At 41.1% G+C, this 16067-nt stretch overlaps 1 protein-coding gene across 4 annotated transcripts in view; it reads right to left on the bottom strand.

The window, feature by feature from the left end:
* CABIN1 (calcineurin binding protein 1) overlaps window positions 1-16067 on the bottom strand; it is a 326274-nt gene that overhangs the window by 254511 nt on the left and 55696 nt on the right. For all 4 annotated transcript variants that reach the window (XM_077461572.1, XM_077461571.1, XM_077461570.1 and 1 more), the window contains exons 17-20: window positions 13580-13816; window positions 11617-11770; window positions 7743-7858; window positions 3474-3635 (exon numbers count right to left, since the gene is read on the bottom strand). In XM_077461572.1, coding sequence (XP_077317698.1) covers window positions 3474-3635; window positions 7743-7858; window positions 11617-11770; window positions 13580-13816 — 669 coding nt within the window. The remainder of the gene's footprint in view (window positions 1-3473; window positions 3636-7742; window positions 7859-11616; window positions 11771-13579; window positions 13817-16067) is intronic.

Here is a 16067-nt window from a genome sequence, read left to right on the forward strand (position 1 = left end):
TGACACGGACAGTTGTAGCCCAGTCCGGCTGCCCCTGGACCAGAAAAGGGCTTGTTGTGGCTGACCTAGTGCATAGCTAGGGTCTGCTCACGCTCGATGGCCAGGCTGGGGATACTACAAGGATCTATATTATCCAGCCTGTCACCCAGCCCAGCTGTTGATTGTAGATCACAGGATCAAAAATGCAGGAAAAAAAAATGAAAAATTCCCAGGAACAATGGTCCCCTCAGGGAGCGAGGTCCTTCTCCTACACTAGGCAGAAAAAAACAGAGCTGCTGGATGCAGTGTGAGGCGTTATAGCCAGTAGGCCTTGGTGGTACAGTGCAAGTGTTGCTGTTTTTAACACTTTCTGCCTAGTCCTCTCCTAAAGGGGCGATATAACCCTAAGGTCAAGAAGAGCTGCTGTGTTCGTCAATGAACGATAGAGAAATGGAAAGAGTATGGCACAACTGCAAACCAACCAAGACATGGCCATCCACCTAAACTGACAGGCTGGGCAAGGAGAGCATTAATCAGAGAAGCAGCCAAGAGGCCCATTGTAACTCTGGAGGAGCTGCAGAGATCCACAGCTCAGGTGGGAGAATCTGTCCACAGGACAACTATTAGTTGTGCACTCCACAAATCTAGCTTTTATTAAAGAGTGGCAAGAAGAAAGCCATTGTTAAAAGAAGCCATAAGAAATCCTGTTTGCAGTTTGTGAGACGCCAAGTCCAACAAACATGTGGAAGAAGGTGCTCTGGTCAGATAAGACCAAAATTTAAGCCTAAAAACAAAACGCAATGTGTGGCGGAAAACACTGCACATCAACCTGAACACACCATACCCACTGTGAAACATGGTGCTGGTGGCATCATCATGTTGCGGGGATGCTTTTCTTCAGGAGGGACAGGTTAGCTGTTCAGAATTGATGGGACGATGGATGGAGCCAAATACAGGGCAATCTTAGAAGAATACCTGTTAAGAGTCTGCAAAAGACTTGAGACTGGGGCGTAGGTTCATCTTCTAGCAGGACAACAACCCTAAACATACAGCCAGAGCTACAATGGAATGGTTTAAATCAAAGCATATTCATGTGTTAGAATGGCCCAGTCAATGTCCAGACCTAAATCCAATTGAGAATCTGTGGTAAGACTTGAAAATTATGTTCACAGATGCTCTCCATCCGATCTGACAGAGCTTGAGCTATTTTGCAAAGAATGAGCAAAAATTTCACTCTCTAGATGTGTAAAGCTGGTAGAGACATCCCCAAAATGACTTGTAGCTGTAATTGCAGTGAAAAGTGGTTCTATAAAGTATTGACTCAGGGGGGCTGAATAAAATGCACGCCACACTTTTCACATATTTATTTGTAAAACATTTTGAAAACAATTTATCATTTTCCTTCCAATTCACAATTTTGTGCCACTTTGTGTTGGCCATAACATAAAAGCCCAATAAAATACATTTACGTTTTTTTGGTTGTAAAATGTGGAAAATTTCAAGGGGTATGATTATTTTTTCAAGGCACTGTATGTCCTGAGGCATATTCTAGCTTTCTCCAGTCTGGTCTGTAGATGTCCTTGCCTTTTAAGCACCATAGTACCATGTTCTCCAGCCCTTCACGAACAAACTGCCTCCTGCTACAGCCAAATATTTTACATTTTGACTTATCAGTCCAGAGTACCTCTTGCCATTTCTCTGCACCCCAGTTCCTAGGTTTTCATGCATAATTGAGTCATCTAGCCTGGTTTCCAAAAATGGCAGCAGGTGCTCTGAGCCGAGTCAAAATTTTAAATATTTGACTGTAGCAGGAGGCCATTTGTTCATGAAGGGCTGGAGAGCATGATGGAGAGGTGCTTTGCAAATTTGAGGCGGTATTTCTGCAAATAAGGTTGGAGATTTTGTCCAGATTAATTGCGTCCTCAATGCTGAGAAATACAGTCAGATACTTATTCATCATGCCAATACCATCAGGGAGGCATGTGATTGGCCCAAATTTATTTTGCAGCAGGATAACAACCCCAAACATCCAGCTGTCATTAAAAACTATCTTCAGAACAAGTTGGAAGAGAGTGTTTGGCCCCCACAAAGACCTGATATCAACATTGAGTCTTTCTGGGATTACATGAAGAGACAGAAATATTTGAGGAAGCCTACATCCACAGAAGATCAGTGGTTAGTTCTCCAAGATGTTTGGAACAACCTACCTGCTGAGTTTCTTCAATAACTGCGTGCAAGTGTACCTAGAAGAATTTATGCTGTTTTGAAGGCAAAGGGTGGTCACACCAAATACTGATTTGATTTGGATTTCTCTTCTGTTCATTTACTTTCCATTTTGGTAAGGGCTAAAAATAAACTATTAACACTTCTATTTCTGAAACATTCTTAATTTACTGCATTTTTTCACACTTGCCTAAAATGTTTGTACTGTATCTCAGCTCATCAATGACTCTTTATGTAAAATTCTAGCAAGACTGTTGACAGTGCTATAAAAAATGGCTACTGTATAACACAGAAATACATTTCTATAAATGCATACATCAGCCCTCAAATTTTCCACTCGCCTACTCGCATTTTGCCAGTGGAAAATGATGGCTGGCGAGCGAAGGCTGCCTGGGAGCAGGGGGGCGAGCACTGCTGGAAGGCGGGGTTGAATGGGAGCCGTTTGCCCAGGGGAAGAGAAAATGGAGGAAGAGCGAGGGCGGCCGGATCATCACAGGGGAAAAGAGCGTGGGGGAAAAGAGAGGGCAGCCGGATCATCACAGCAGAAGAGAGCGTGGAGGAAGGGAGAGAGCGGCCAGATCATCACAGGGGAAGAGAGCGTGGAGGAAGAGAGAGGGCAGCCAGATCATCATGGGGAAAAGAGCGTGGAGGAAGTGAGAGGGCGGCCAGATCATCACCTGTGGAGAAAGAGAGAGGGCAGCCGGATCATCACAATTCTACAATTCTAATTTAAGCTGTTACAGCCGGCTATCCCCGCTCTGTGATCCAGCCAGCTCTCCTCTTCCTCTACACTCTCTTCCCCTGTGATGATCTGACTGCCCTCTCTCTTCCTCTGCACAGATCACGCTGCAACGATGGACACAGGTGAGGCTGCAATTATGGGCACAGGTCACACTGCAATGATGGGCACAGGTGAGGCTGCATTGGTGGGTACTGGTCATGTTGCAATGATGGGCACAGGTGTGGCTGCATTGGTGGGCACAGGTGAGGCTGCATTGGTGGGCACAGGTGAGGCTGCATTGATATGCACAGGTGAGGTTGCACTGATAAAGTTTTTGTTAATATTTATTTTTTGTAACTTAATTATGCATAAAACATTTAAGTGTCATTTCATGAGATAATTTATGAGGGCATGTTTAGGGGCGGAATTAGGGGTGGGGCAGGGTAGGGGTTGGGTGAGGAAACTGGTGGCGAGTAACCCTTAAGAGCTGGCTAGTACCTCAGGAGTTGAAATTTTGAGCCCTGGTATACATCCTTCTATAAACAGTCACCTGCTGAACGGAATGCTCCTCCAGATATCGAGCCTTGCTCTTCTTGCTTGGATAGCCATACAAACAGTAGAAACACTGCTCCAGAGCTGTCTCTAGTTCCTCTTTAAACGGATGGGCATCGTTATTGGTGGACACGGCCAGTTCTTTCAGAAGAATGCGTAACTGAGTAGGTTGAAAGAAAAGATAACGTGCATAAAAAACACTATAACACAAACCAATTATTACAAACACAGCCAAAAGGTGCATTTTAATAGCACTTTAAAAGGGGATTTCCAGGTACAGCAAGAATCCCATCTTGCTGGGACTCCTTTTTAAAGAAAGAAAACCTGGTCTAATTGAAAAGGAGGCTAATGCTGGAAGATGAAGGGATGCAGAAAACACTTAAATTATAACTAAAGACAATTTTTTTTTTTTTTTTTTAAGTTTTAGATAGAGTGGAGAGGGATTAGAACACCGTCAGTTTATATTACCGTCTGTGCCCCATTAAGGAGATTCACCCTCTATTTGTCCTGTTTACTATCATCGAAAGTGAAAGTAAAATAAAATCCCAACTTTTGGGTTGACCTCAGAAAAGTAACAGAGGGGAAATTTTCCAAAGGGAACACTAGTTCTAGTGATTTGGGGGTCCCTAATGAATTCATTTAATTTGCAGGGATTTCCTCTCACTCCCCGTTTGGCTATGAGACAGGAAGTGAAGGGAAATCTCCACAATGGGACACAGAAGGCAATTCAATCCTTCAAAATAAAACAAACAGAAGTACCTATTTCACCATAGAAGAAAAAAAAGGAATTTTGACTTGCCTGTAAATTCCATATCTTGGGGTATAGTACAGGAAACAGGATACAGGATACAGGATGAGTATTCATAGAGCCTGGGTTAAAGGCACATATTATCTTCAGGTGATTGGATACTGGCAAAGTTTTCAAGGACCCATCCCCTGCCCGCCCCCGTAACACACTCCTCACTCTACGAGTCCTAAACTTTGCAGCAAGCAATGTAGGGTAACCAAGAAATAGAAGGAAAGGCGTCCTGTACTGTACTCCAAGATATGAAATTTGGACATAAGGTAAAATTCCTCATATCTTAATCGCACAGTACAGGGCACAGGCAAAGAATTCATAGATCCTGGGACATCCCCAAGCTATGAATGAGGGGGGTGGCAAGAACTAGGCCTGGGGTGGGCTTTTTCGTGTTTGTAATACAAGGCTGTTTTTACCTCTGAAGTGCAGTAAGTGCAGTTTTATTCAATAAATTCCTTTTAATCATTGATACTGCACCATGGGAGGCTTATTTATTTCTTACATGTACAATATGGATGCTTAAACCATTATAAACAATCGGTCCTCCAGGAGCAATCTGGAAGTAACCAATGTGGAGGATTTAAATATCATCTGTTATGATGTGTGGGTACATTTGGATCAGGTTGGATCCAAAAGGCATGTTCTTATAAAGCAGTTTCTGACCAATCTATAACCTTCCAGTAAGCCTCCTCTTCACTTAAGAGTGGTGCGAAGCCGTGGGGTCCCACATATTATCTGGATCCATATTATATACACCTGTTATATACCTATATACCTGTTTCTATTTGGGAATTGGCACTCGTTCCTATAAATTTCTCACAAAGACTTTTTTCTTCGTTCTGTATGGTATTTACATTTTTTTATTTTGTTTCATTGCACATTAACCATATGTTAACTTATACACTGGAATGTTTAGTATTACGTGTACTTAGGAGAATTTGCACAATTAACGAATTAATGGTTTATATGTGCTATGACTGGAAGCACATATATAATTTATATTGATTACTTTGCACTGTGCTTCAGGTACATTGGAAAAATCCCGGTATACCTTGATCAGGTAATATCTGGCTTTGCACTTGTCGGTTGTAATTAATTTTTTTTGGCATGCGCTGCCGTTTAAGGGTTATCATTCTTAAAATACAGGAACAGGCTACCTTTTGGTGAACTTTTTTTTTAACTGGATACAACTTGGCAAATATTTTTGGAGGAGTGAAAATCTTTTCTGAGGTGATCCAATCATAGATTGTCCACTCTATTTGTTTATCGATGGGGAACAGTTTTTGATGGTCTCTTTGTGCCCAAATGGGCCTGGCAAGATGGAGAAGAATCAATTACAACGCTTAGGCTTTTGCACATAGTAATAGGGAGCTTATTCACATAAACATTGCTAAACCTGAAGCTCCGACTTCAGGTGTAAAAAAGTGTGGGGGGAGAAAAATAATCTGCAGCCTCCTCTAATACTGCTTCTTTATCCTCGACATTCCTTTCTGTGATTGCCTTGTCTAGGGCAAGCATATTGAAACCGATTCAAATACAGTCAGCTGTAATATTGCCATTAGTTGTCAGAGGTATTGTGACATAGATTAAGAAAATTCTGCTTTTGTCAGGTAGGCCGCTTGTAGCATGCCTGAGATTGAGCTAGAATCAGATATAAACAGGTGTTAAAAAACAGTTCCTGCTCCAGTACAAGAGAAGCATTTTCACTCTCAGGTTGAGTGCTGCGCTGGCTTTCAGCAGAACAAATGCTCGTCTGAGGTTTAACCATGGCTCCCTTTCACCTGGTTTCTGCCATAGCTATGGTTGAGGGTATTCCCCTGTGGGGTACAGAATATAGGGTAAGTGTGTCTGGAAAGGAGTATGCAGAAACCTGGGTGTACACTGTCTTATAAAAAATCCTTGTGGTGGAAGGGAGACAGGAAGCACCTGAGTACCTTATAAGGACCCTAGACTGAAGTGGCAGTAAAGTGTGCGACTTTGGTGCGATTTCACACCTGGTTATTCACCTGAGACTGAGCTCTAAGTATTTGAATTTTTAGTGCCAAGTATGAAACGTTTACACAGTAAAGTGAATACAATCAAAACATAGCCCCGTAATGGTTAGAGATGCAGGGGGGTCCTATCTTACCTGTCCTCAAAGATGAACTGCATATAAAGTCCAGGCTTCACCCATCACAGTGGGCATAACCCAAAAGGGCTCTAGCTTCCATAGTGATGGACCACGGCCTTGGACCTGTAAAGCACCATGTAGCTGACTACAAAGTGTTGCACTAAGTGCCAACTTCAGCGCCCGTGCAGGATCCACTGCCCAAAGAAACAGTACAGGCCGCCCTCACAGCATGGGGTCTGGGTACGGCTTCCAAGGTTTTACTAATGTTGCGCTAATCCGGATGCACTGCTTTTATGGTATTAAAGACAGTGAAAAAGATGACTGAACAGTTACAGGACCCCATGATAAAATGGTAAAATAATGGGAGAACTTCTCGTTCGGGGGAACAGGAAGCCACATAATTATTTTTTTCTTCATTGACAGCATGGATTTTGTATTCTTCCTCTGATTTGCTGGAAAAAAAAAGTTGAGGGATGCCTAGGGCTAAGAAGTGTCTAACTGGCCCTCCCAGCACATGTTTAGCTATACCACATATGCATTTCTGTAGGGTTGCTCCAGACTACTCCACACTCTTTTCTCGTTTCTTTCTCTTCACCTTTTTTATTTTTGCACTACCCCTCGGGTTTTTACTAGTGCTACAAGTTGAATTTTCTTGACTCACAGCTATTGAACTAACCCCTACTTGGGGCAGGTGTTCATATTTTTGAAAGGTTTCTGATTAAGCCATATTGTCTTGAATGCGTGATATACATTGGAACCCAATACTTGGGTTCCAGAATTGCTTTTTCTTTGTTTTGGTAATCTTTATGGCTTGTACATGCTGTGCGCTTTCCTGGACACCAGCAAAAACTCAGAACTCATGGAGTAGTTTGGTTATAAAGGAGGTCCCAAGGGGGCATGACCGCAAAAGTTTTGCCAGTGTCCAGTCACCTGAAAGTACGAGACTATACTCCAGGGCCTATGAATTCTTTGCCTGTTTCCTGTACTGTAGGATTAGAGTAAGCTGCATTTTATTTTTGTTTAATTCCTTGTCTGATAGAGAAAAAGGATGCTTCATAAACACTGTGCTTTTCATTGTTTTTTTTTGTTTTTTTTAATAAATGCAGCCGGTTTATACAGTATTATTCGTGTAGGTAAAAGCAGAGCTTATGAGGATTCTTTTTCATTTTTAGGGAAATCTATAGTCTTTTAAATTTATTCTTTGGGTTAATTCTTGGAATTCAGATGAACATTTATTAAGGATGCACATTTGCTATTTGTAGGCTGTTTGCAGCAACCTTCACTTTCTCGACAAAAGAAACATCAAGTTAGGTGTGACTGAACACCAGTCTATTTCTAAACTGTATACAATAACTTACATAGAATTTGAGAAGGGCTCCATCAGAGTTACAACACCATGATCTTCTGCCCAGGTACTCATGGGCTGCGTTCAGCAACATGAGGGAGGATGGGAGCATTGGAGTGCTTGAATCTCCTAGAAGAGACCTTCTTACATCAGGTCATAAAGAAATACAATGGTTCTTCTTATATCCCCAAAAACTATTCTGACTTGCATGCAAATCAAAATAAAGTATGAATATGAAAATTCTATTTTTACTGTTCAGAAGATGCTTTCCTATCTTAGCTCTGTATGTATGTCTTGGCAATGCAGTGTTTTTCACCCATGCCATACGTCAGTAAAAATGAGGAAGCACTTTACAACACAGCAAACAGGAGACATTTATGATACAATCCCAAAATTTCAAAAGAACAGAAAATTATATATTCGCTGAGACACTGGCTGCCTTAGTGGTGCAGCTCAAGGAAACTGTGCTAAGTTAAAGGAATTAAAAAATCTGGTGTTTCGTTAAAAGGGAAGTATGTTTTTTTTTTAACGAATCATACTTACCTATGTGGATGCTGCATCTATCCCCCGCTGGCTCTAAGACTAAGAACTGTGTGATCAAAGACTGCTGATTACTTGGTTCTCAGAGCTCTGTGAGCAGACAGCCGAGAGCTTGCTCACTTCACCTTCACAGAAGTATCAGAGCTATTAACCATAGAGGAACTGGAAGAGGATGGCATCCCTACACAGACGATTTCTATAGGATACAGCTTTAATATTATTTCACATAGGGTTGCACCGATACTGATATTGGTGCCGATACTAAGCATTTGCATGAGTATCAGTACTCGTGCAAATGCTCCCATACCTCAAACTGATGCTTTCAGGCTCGGTGTTGTCAGCAGGATTCCCCCACTGACAGCTATGTTAAAAAAAAAAAAAAAGAAGCCGGAATTTATCAGTTGTTAAGGAGCAGGGCCACCGCGTCCTTAACAACCGTTGACTCATTCAGCTGTCAGTGGGGTTCCTCTGTTGACAGCTGAAGTGTAAACAAAGTCATGGCAATTGGAGCAGTCAAAACCAAAAAAAAAAAAAGCAGCCCCAATGTTTATCAAAAACATTGCTCAGCTGAAACAGAAAAATAAAAAGAAACATTGTTTTTGTTTTTTTCTTTTTGTTTATCAATGTACAGATCAAAGTGCTGAACTTCCATCTGCATCTGTTTCAAGCAACCTGTCAAGTAAAAGACATTTATTTTTGTTTTTTATTAAATGTTTCTCTGTTTAACCCCTTATTAACCCCTAAATTACTCTAATCAGCCTTAATTAACTCCTTATTCTCTTTCTCCATTTCATTATCATTTTCCTGCTGATGTTTTACTGTTCACTTATATTTTATAAACAATTAATATTTGAAACTTTTTTTTGTTTGCTTTGTTTGTTAATATTTTTAGAACATATATTTACACGTCTCACTTTGAAAAAAGTGCAAAATGTATTTCATTTTTAAATAACTTTTTAATGCTTTGCACCATTGCTGACAGCTGAAGTGTAAACAAAACAGTTTTGGTAGGTATCAGTAATTGGTATCAGCGTGTACGAAAAAAAAAAAAAAGTATCGGTACTCGTTACAAAAAAAAATTAAAAATGTATTAATGTATCCCTAATTTTAAGCATGCTAAGAATTATTTTAGAGATTTGGAATTAGGCTTCCTGCACATTCCAAATGCACCTGTGTTCAGTGGCAGCTTTAAGGGGAGGGTCGGCTTTACAGGATTTGAAGGGGGGGGGGGGGTTGCGGGGACTGGTATTGGAGCATGTTACACATTGTGCCCCAAATGTGCACCAGATTTCTTTAAGCACATCTTCTGCAAGTACAACAAATACCTGAACTGTTGTTTCAGTCAGATATCCAGTATCCTTGTCACCATGTGGACCGAACAGAAAGCAATAACCCGCTATGTAATTGTCAACAGGAGGTGTTTTTAGTACAGATTAGGGGAGCAGCCTAGGGTGACTCCACAATAGATACAGTACAATGAGGACACAAAGCGTGTCACTGGCAGGATCATCACAGGAAAATAAGTAAAGAGGCCTGAAAAATGAAACTAAAATAAAAAAGTGAACATAACTATCACATCAAATGACCGGTAAGCTGCAAAAATTACATTTGGGGGGGGGGGGGGGGGGCATAATCTCAAAAAAATGGTTAAAATGCATAGACTTTTTTGTACATTGGATTTCACCCCTGCCTATTATAATAGACTGATTTTTTTATGCTGTGCAGACACCGAGTTGCTGATTACATTCGGTTTGATTAGCACAGGATGGTTTGGAATGTATCCCCTACTCATTGATTGTACTATTTGGGTATTGTACTGGTTACCATCTGCTTTATATAAAAAAAAAAAAAAAAATACATACATATGCACCAGAAGTATTCATAACTGATTGTGAAGATTTTGAGTTAGAAAATCTCAGTTTTATGCTGTAAAGACATTGAGTTGACAATATTCGTTCAATTTGATTGTAACTACCAGTTGCTTTTGGAAACCTATCTATCTGGCACCAGCAACGTTTCTTTCCTCCTAATTAATTTGTACTTACCCGTTTTGTGGCGTTCATCCTGCAATAATATTCCATCCCAATTCTAAGACAGTCCATGTGTGATGGCAATGATTTCACAGTCCATTCTTTCTATGTGCAGCGCAAATATGTGGCTGTCTGTTCAGAGATTGCTGCTCCTATCAACAATGCTGAGCTGTGTCTTTACAATGCAGACAACTGGGCAGGGTCTGACTCATGCAGTCTCATAGAGAATGATAACCAGTGTAAAGCAGACCCCACCCACCACCAAGTTATGTGTCACCTATAAACACAGCCCATCACTATTCATAGAAGTGGTATGTGGGATACTTTGAACACTATGCACAGGCCACATGGCGCTATTCCTGACAAGGTACTAATTTATTGCTTGATATCCAGCTCAATTCTTGCTGAATACTTAAAGCGGAGTTCCGCCTCCCCCTCAAAAAATTTTAAGTCAACAGCTACACATACTGCAGCTGCTAACGTATAATATTAGGACACTTAGCTGTCCTGGAGTCCAGCAGTGACGGCACCGCAGCCGTTGTTTCCATTGGCTGTCGGGTACAGCTGCCACCATTGCTGGTAAGGGAACCTGGCTGTCAAGCCTTACAGTTTAACAGCAGGGTGCCTTTTGTGCATGCACTGCACTCTCCTACTGGCCCAGCAATGAGTGAAGGAGGAGGGGGCCAGACTTCTGGCGTACCTCATCGCAGCAAGGTCTGACAGAAGTGGGGACAGGGTACCTGTCAAAAACAGGTACCCGCTCCCCTCCAAAGGTGCCAAATGTGGGGGGGGGGGGGGGGGGGGGGCGAGGAGGCAGATAACCGGAAGTTCCACTTTTGGGTGGAACTCCGCTTTAATGCTTCCTTATGAATATGTCCAAATCATTAGAAAATATCTAGCTGGGAATGAACTGTGTTATAGTCTTGTGATGTGCTTTCATTTTCTGTACCTAGTGATGCTGCATCTTTATATGGAGGGCACAATTTAACACAGTAGAGGGGAGTGGAAAAATACAGCTGGATCCAAATGGTTATCGCTATCTTAAAGTATTGCTGTTGATGTAAATACTGTAATCTGGTTCCTGGGAAAGTGGCCTCTACACCCCACAGTATTCCCATTGTCTCATTGGCCTGTAGTACAATGTAACAAAAACAGAAACTGAAGGGACAATCCAGTCAGCAGCCAAACCTCCCTTCTAGTTCATTCACAATGTGTTCAATCAACAATTTTTATTGGAATAAAATTGTATCTGGACCTCTTAGCAGTAGTGTGAGGCTTCAATTTCCATTTTTATTACAATTTACAATTTAACATTACCTTCCTTATCGCCTGTTCGTCCATGCCTCTGACAAATAGAGCGAAAGTTCTCCTCTTCATGCTGGATAATTCGATGGAGGATAATCCAAGGCAGGACGGAGGACACAGATGGCTCCTTAGTATCCTCCTGCACAGCCATACTGCAGTCTATTAGCTGAGGAAAGGAACATAAAAAATGTTACCGTGATTGGCTGAAATATGCAATTGCAAGGTAAAACTTCAGTAGAGCAGAAGCAGTATTACAAGCCAAAGAATATGTTAGTTTGGCAAATATATTGCTTTAAAAGAATAAATATTTTACCACATTGCATAGTCAAGAAAGTCTTTAATTTCCTCCTCAGATTTACAGCTTTCTACACATATGCTAAAAGTGATATGTGAAAAAAATTAAAAGAGCTCCACATACCTGATGAATCAAAGACTAGCGAAAACTCATATATATATATATATATATATATATATATATATATATTAGAGGTCGACCGATATGGGTTTTTCTCTGGCCGATGCCGATATTTAGAAATCATGGCGGCCGATAGCCGATATATGATGCCGATTTTTTTGGGCCGATATGTTAGGCCGATTTTATTTTATTTATTTATTTTTTTCCTTTTTTATTTATTATTTTTTTTTAATCCCCCTTGATCTAACACACCTTTCCCACTGGGGCGTTTTTCAGGCGCTTTTGGGCTAAAAATAGCGCCTGTAAAGTGCCTGCAAAATGGCTCCCCTGCAGTCTGTGTGAAATACAGAGTGCTTTCACACTGAGGCGATGCGCTGGCAGGATCTTAAAAAAAAGTCCTCCAAGCAGCACGTTTGGAGTGGTGCATACCGCTCCTCCACCACTCCTGCCCATTGATATGAATGGGCACCACTGCCGAAGCGCATGCAATGCGATTTGGCAACAGTGCTTCATGGGTGCATTTAACCTCTTCCTTGGCCGCTAGCTGGGTTATATGTGCTCCACTAGCAGCCAAATAGCACCGCTAAAATGATGGTAAAGAGCCGCTAAAACTTGCGTTTTACCATCAACACCTGCCCGCTCCAGTGTGAAAGCAGCCTTCATAAGTGATACAGAAAATTTCTTACATTTAAACATTTATTAAACAAAACAAACCTCCAATCAGTTTACTTGTATGTATGATTTAGATTAAAAAAAAAACGATATATTAAATAAAAACAGGTAGTCAAAACTTTTGGACGAAAAAAAAAAAATGGGCTAACTTTACTGTTTTTATTTTATTTTTATTTTTTAAATAGTGTATTTTTTTCCCAAAAAAATGCATTTGAAAGACCTCTGTGCAAATGCCTTGTGACATAAAATATTGCAACAACCGCTATTTTATTCCCTAGGATCTCTGCTAAAAAAAGATATATAATTTTTGGGGGGGGTCTAAGTGATTTTCTGGCAGAAAATACAGGATTTTTACTTGTAAGCAACAAGTGTCAGAAAAGATTTAGTCTTTAAATGGTTAAACTGAGAACTTCTACACACTGAGATGACTTCATTCATTCAGAAGTGTAAACATTGTATCTTTCTGTTATTTTCTTGGCAGTCTGCCCAGAGAGGAGGAAAGTGTTTCTATGACGACTCAGGCAACTCACACTGACTTCTATTACAGAAGTCATTTCAAAGTCCAGCTGTAGTTCTAAATCGGCTTTTTATCAGCACAATCGGCCGATGCCGATTAATTAAAAAACGGCAAATATCGGCCGATATATCGGTCGACCTCTAATATATATATATATATATATATATATATATATATATATATATATATATATATTTATATATATATATATATATATATATATATAGATAGATAATATGTACAAAACCACTACACTTTTATTTTTGCCACTGATTAAAGAGGTTCTCTTCTTTATATTGATAATGGATATGTTAGATATGCTGTATTTATTTCAATGCAGAAGCATGCTATGTGCATCTCTGCTTTGTTACCTGTATGAGGTTGTTGCTGAGACGCACAAGACGTGGAGTCAGTGTGGGTTCCTGCAAAGTACAGCTGTCAGATGATAAAGCCAGATCGATCCCCGTGAGTAACTGTGTTGCTGTGGCAACCCATTCCTCCTTAGGTGAGCCAGATGTCGGGCTCATCATGTGTTGGATGGCTTCATTCAGTGCAACCTCTGAACACTCAAAGCATTGTCTGAAATCTGAGAGTTTCAGTAAGGAATCCTAAAAGGAAGAAACAAGGGAGTCAAGTCAAAAGAAGTCTTTGATTAATTTCCTGTACAGCAGGGGTCTCAAACTCAAATTATCTGAGGGCCACTGGACAAGTTTTCATATCCCATGGGTGCCGCATGCAAACTTTCAAACTTAAAAAAGAACATTAAACTATAGCCAGTGGTAATTACTGCTTGCTACTAGTCACTGCTTACTGCCAGATGCTTGGCGGTGTTTGCTCTGTGTTAAATGAGCCAAGTTTGCTTTAAGTGAGTTAGCAGTTGAGACCCTAACAACAGCCCAGAGATGGGCATCAGTTAGCCTAGATATATAGAAAAACGTGTTGCGTTGTCAAAATATGTGAATCAACCTTCAAATATAATGAATAATCATATAAACAATAGAGTCCATAGTGATAACGTGCAAAAGCCCTTAAAACAAGTGCAACATCCAGTGCTTGAACAGATCTGGCTAAATTGTCTCCTTAGCACAGTGGTCATCAACCCTGTCCTCAGGGCCCACTAACGGGCCAGGTTTTATGTATTACCTTGGGGAGATGCAGACTAGAATACCGCAATCACTGAGCAGCAAATTATATCACCTGTGATATATTTCAGTTATCTTGCAAACCTGGCCTGTTAGTGGGCCCTGAGGACAGGGTTGATGACCACTGCCTTAGCAGATCCAAAGACCTATCAAGGTCTATACTTACATCTGTGAGCTCTATTACCCCTCCCATTAGGTGCAGATCAGCTTGACTTATCCAGCCTCCCAGCAGCGGATCGTTGGTGAAAACGAGCCAAAGATGTAGCCACAGGATATTCTCAGCGATCATAACAAAAAAAAGAAACTCATTGCGCAGCATTCTAATTAAAAAACTGGAATTTATTAAAAAAACTACTACTAAGACTGTAATCACAGGCATTGGAAACAAAAATCATCCTAGCACTCTCAGGAGCGTATTGACGTCACCGCTATTTCCAGCCCAGATTATTATTCATTATATTTGAAGGTTGATTCACATATTTAGACAGCGCAACACGTTTTTCTAGATTAAACCTCATAGTTGAGAATAATTTTTCACACAGGTACGCATTAAGCCCCCTCACACCTGTACACACTCAGCTCCCTCCCCCCACACCTGTACACACTCAGCCCCCCCCCCCCCCTCACATGTGTATATATCACACACAAGCAGACATGTACACGTACACACCGACATGTATACACACACACGAACACAAAGACAGACATGTACACACACACACACACACGTACACAGACATATGCGCACACACACACCTACACAACCCCCCTTCACTTGTATAAAAGAAACACAATGTAACTCCATCATGTCAGCTTGCCAGGTGTCCCATCCCAACTGAAGAGATTCAATATAGTGATTCCAATTTACAATTCAGCAGTACGCCGCTGCACAAACACACTAACTTGGTGACTTAGCCTCTGTGCTGTTCTCTCGCATCTGCATGCACCTGGAAGGGCTGGGCCCACAGACACACCTCTTCCCCGAGGTCTGCCCAATCACATTACTAACCAGTGACCTAGCAGCAGCAGGCTCTTCATGAGCAGGGTAGGATCACCTGCGACTGCGGCCAGGGCAGGGCAGGCAGGCTGGCTGGCGGGGGGACACAAGGAGAAGAAATCAGAGAACGGCTTCTGCGGCTTGTGTGTTTCTCTATTGCGGGCATTGCACAGGCTAGTGGATGCCTTCTAAGTGGCAAGTGCAGTGGATCATTTGTAACCGTTCCGTGAGCCGTAAATGGCCAGCGGGGCGGTACTTTGAGACCCATGCTTTACAGTAACTGTATACAGGTGGATAGGAACTGTTATTCAGTTAATTAAAGGAAGGTGCTTAATACAGTGAGGGAAAAAAAGTATTTGATCCCCTGCTGATTTTGTATGTTTGCCCACTGACAAAGAAATGATCAGTCTATCATTTTAATAGTAGGTTTAATTTAACCGTGAGTGACAGAATAACAAAAAAAAAAAAAAACACTTCAAAAGTTATAAATTGATTTGCATTTTGATGAGCGAAATAAGTATTTTGCCCCTTCACAAAACATTACTTAGTACTTGGTGGCAAAAACCTTGTTGGTAATCACAGAGCTCAGATATTTCTTGTAGTTGGCCACCAGGTTTGCACACATCTCAGGAGGGATTTTGTCACATTCCTTTTTGCAGATCCAAGTCATTAAGGTTTCGAGGCTGACTTCTGGTAACTCGAACCTTCAGCTTAAAGTCT

Source organism: Lithobates pipiens, unplaced genomic scaffold (assembly GCF_037356315.1).
Source record: "Lithobates pipiens isolate NorthernLeopardFrog02 unplaced genomic scaffold, aLitPip1_a1.2 Scaffold_3, whole genome shotgun sequence".
Lineage (NCBI taxonomy): Eukaryota > Metazoa > Chordata > Amphibia > Anura > Ranidae > Lithobates > Lithobates pipiens.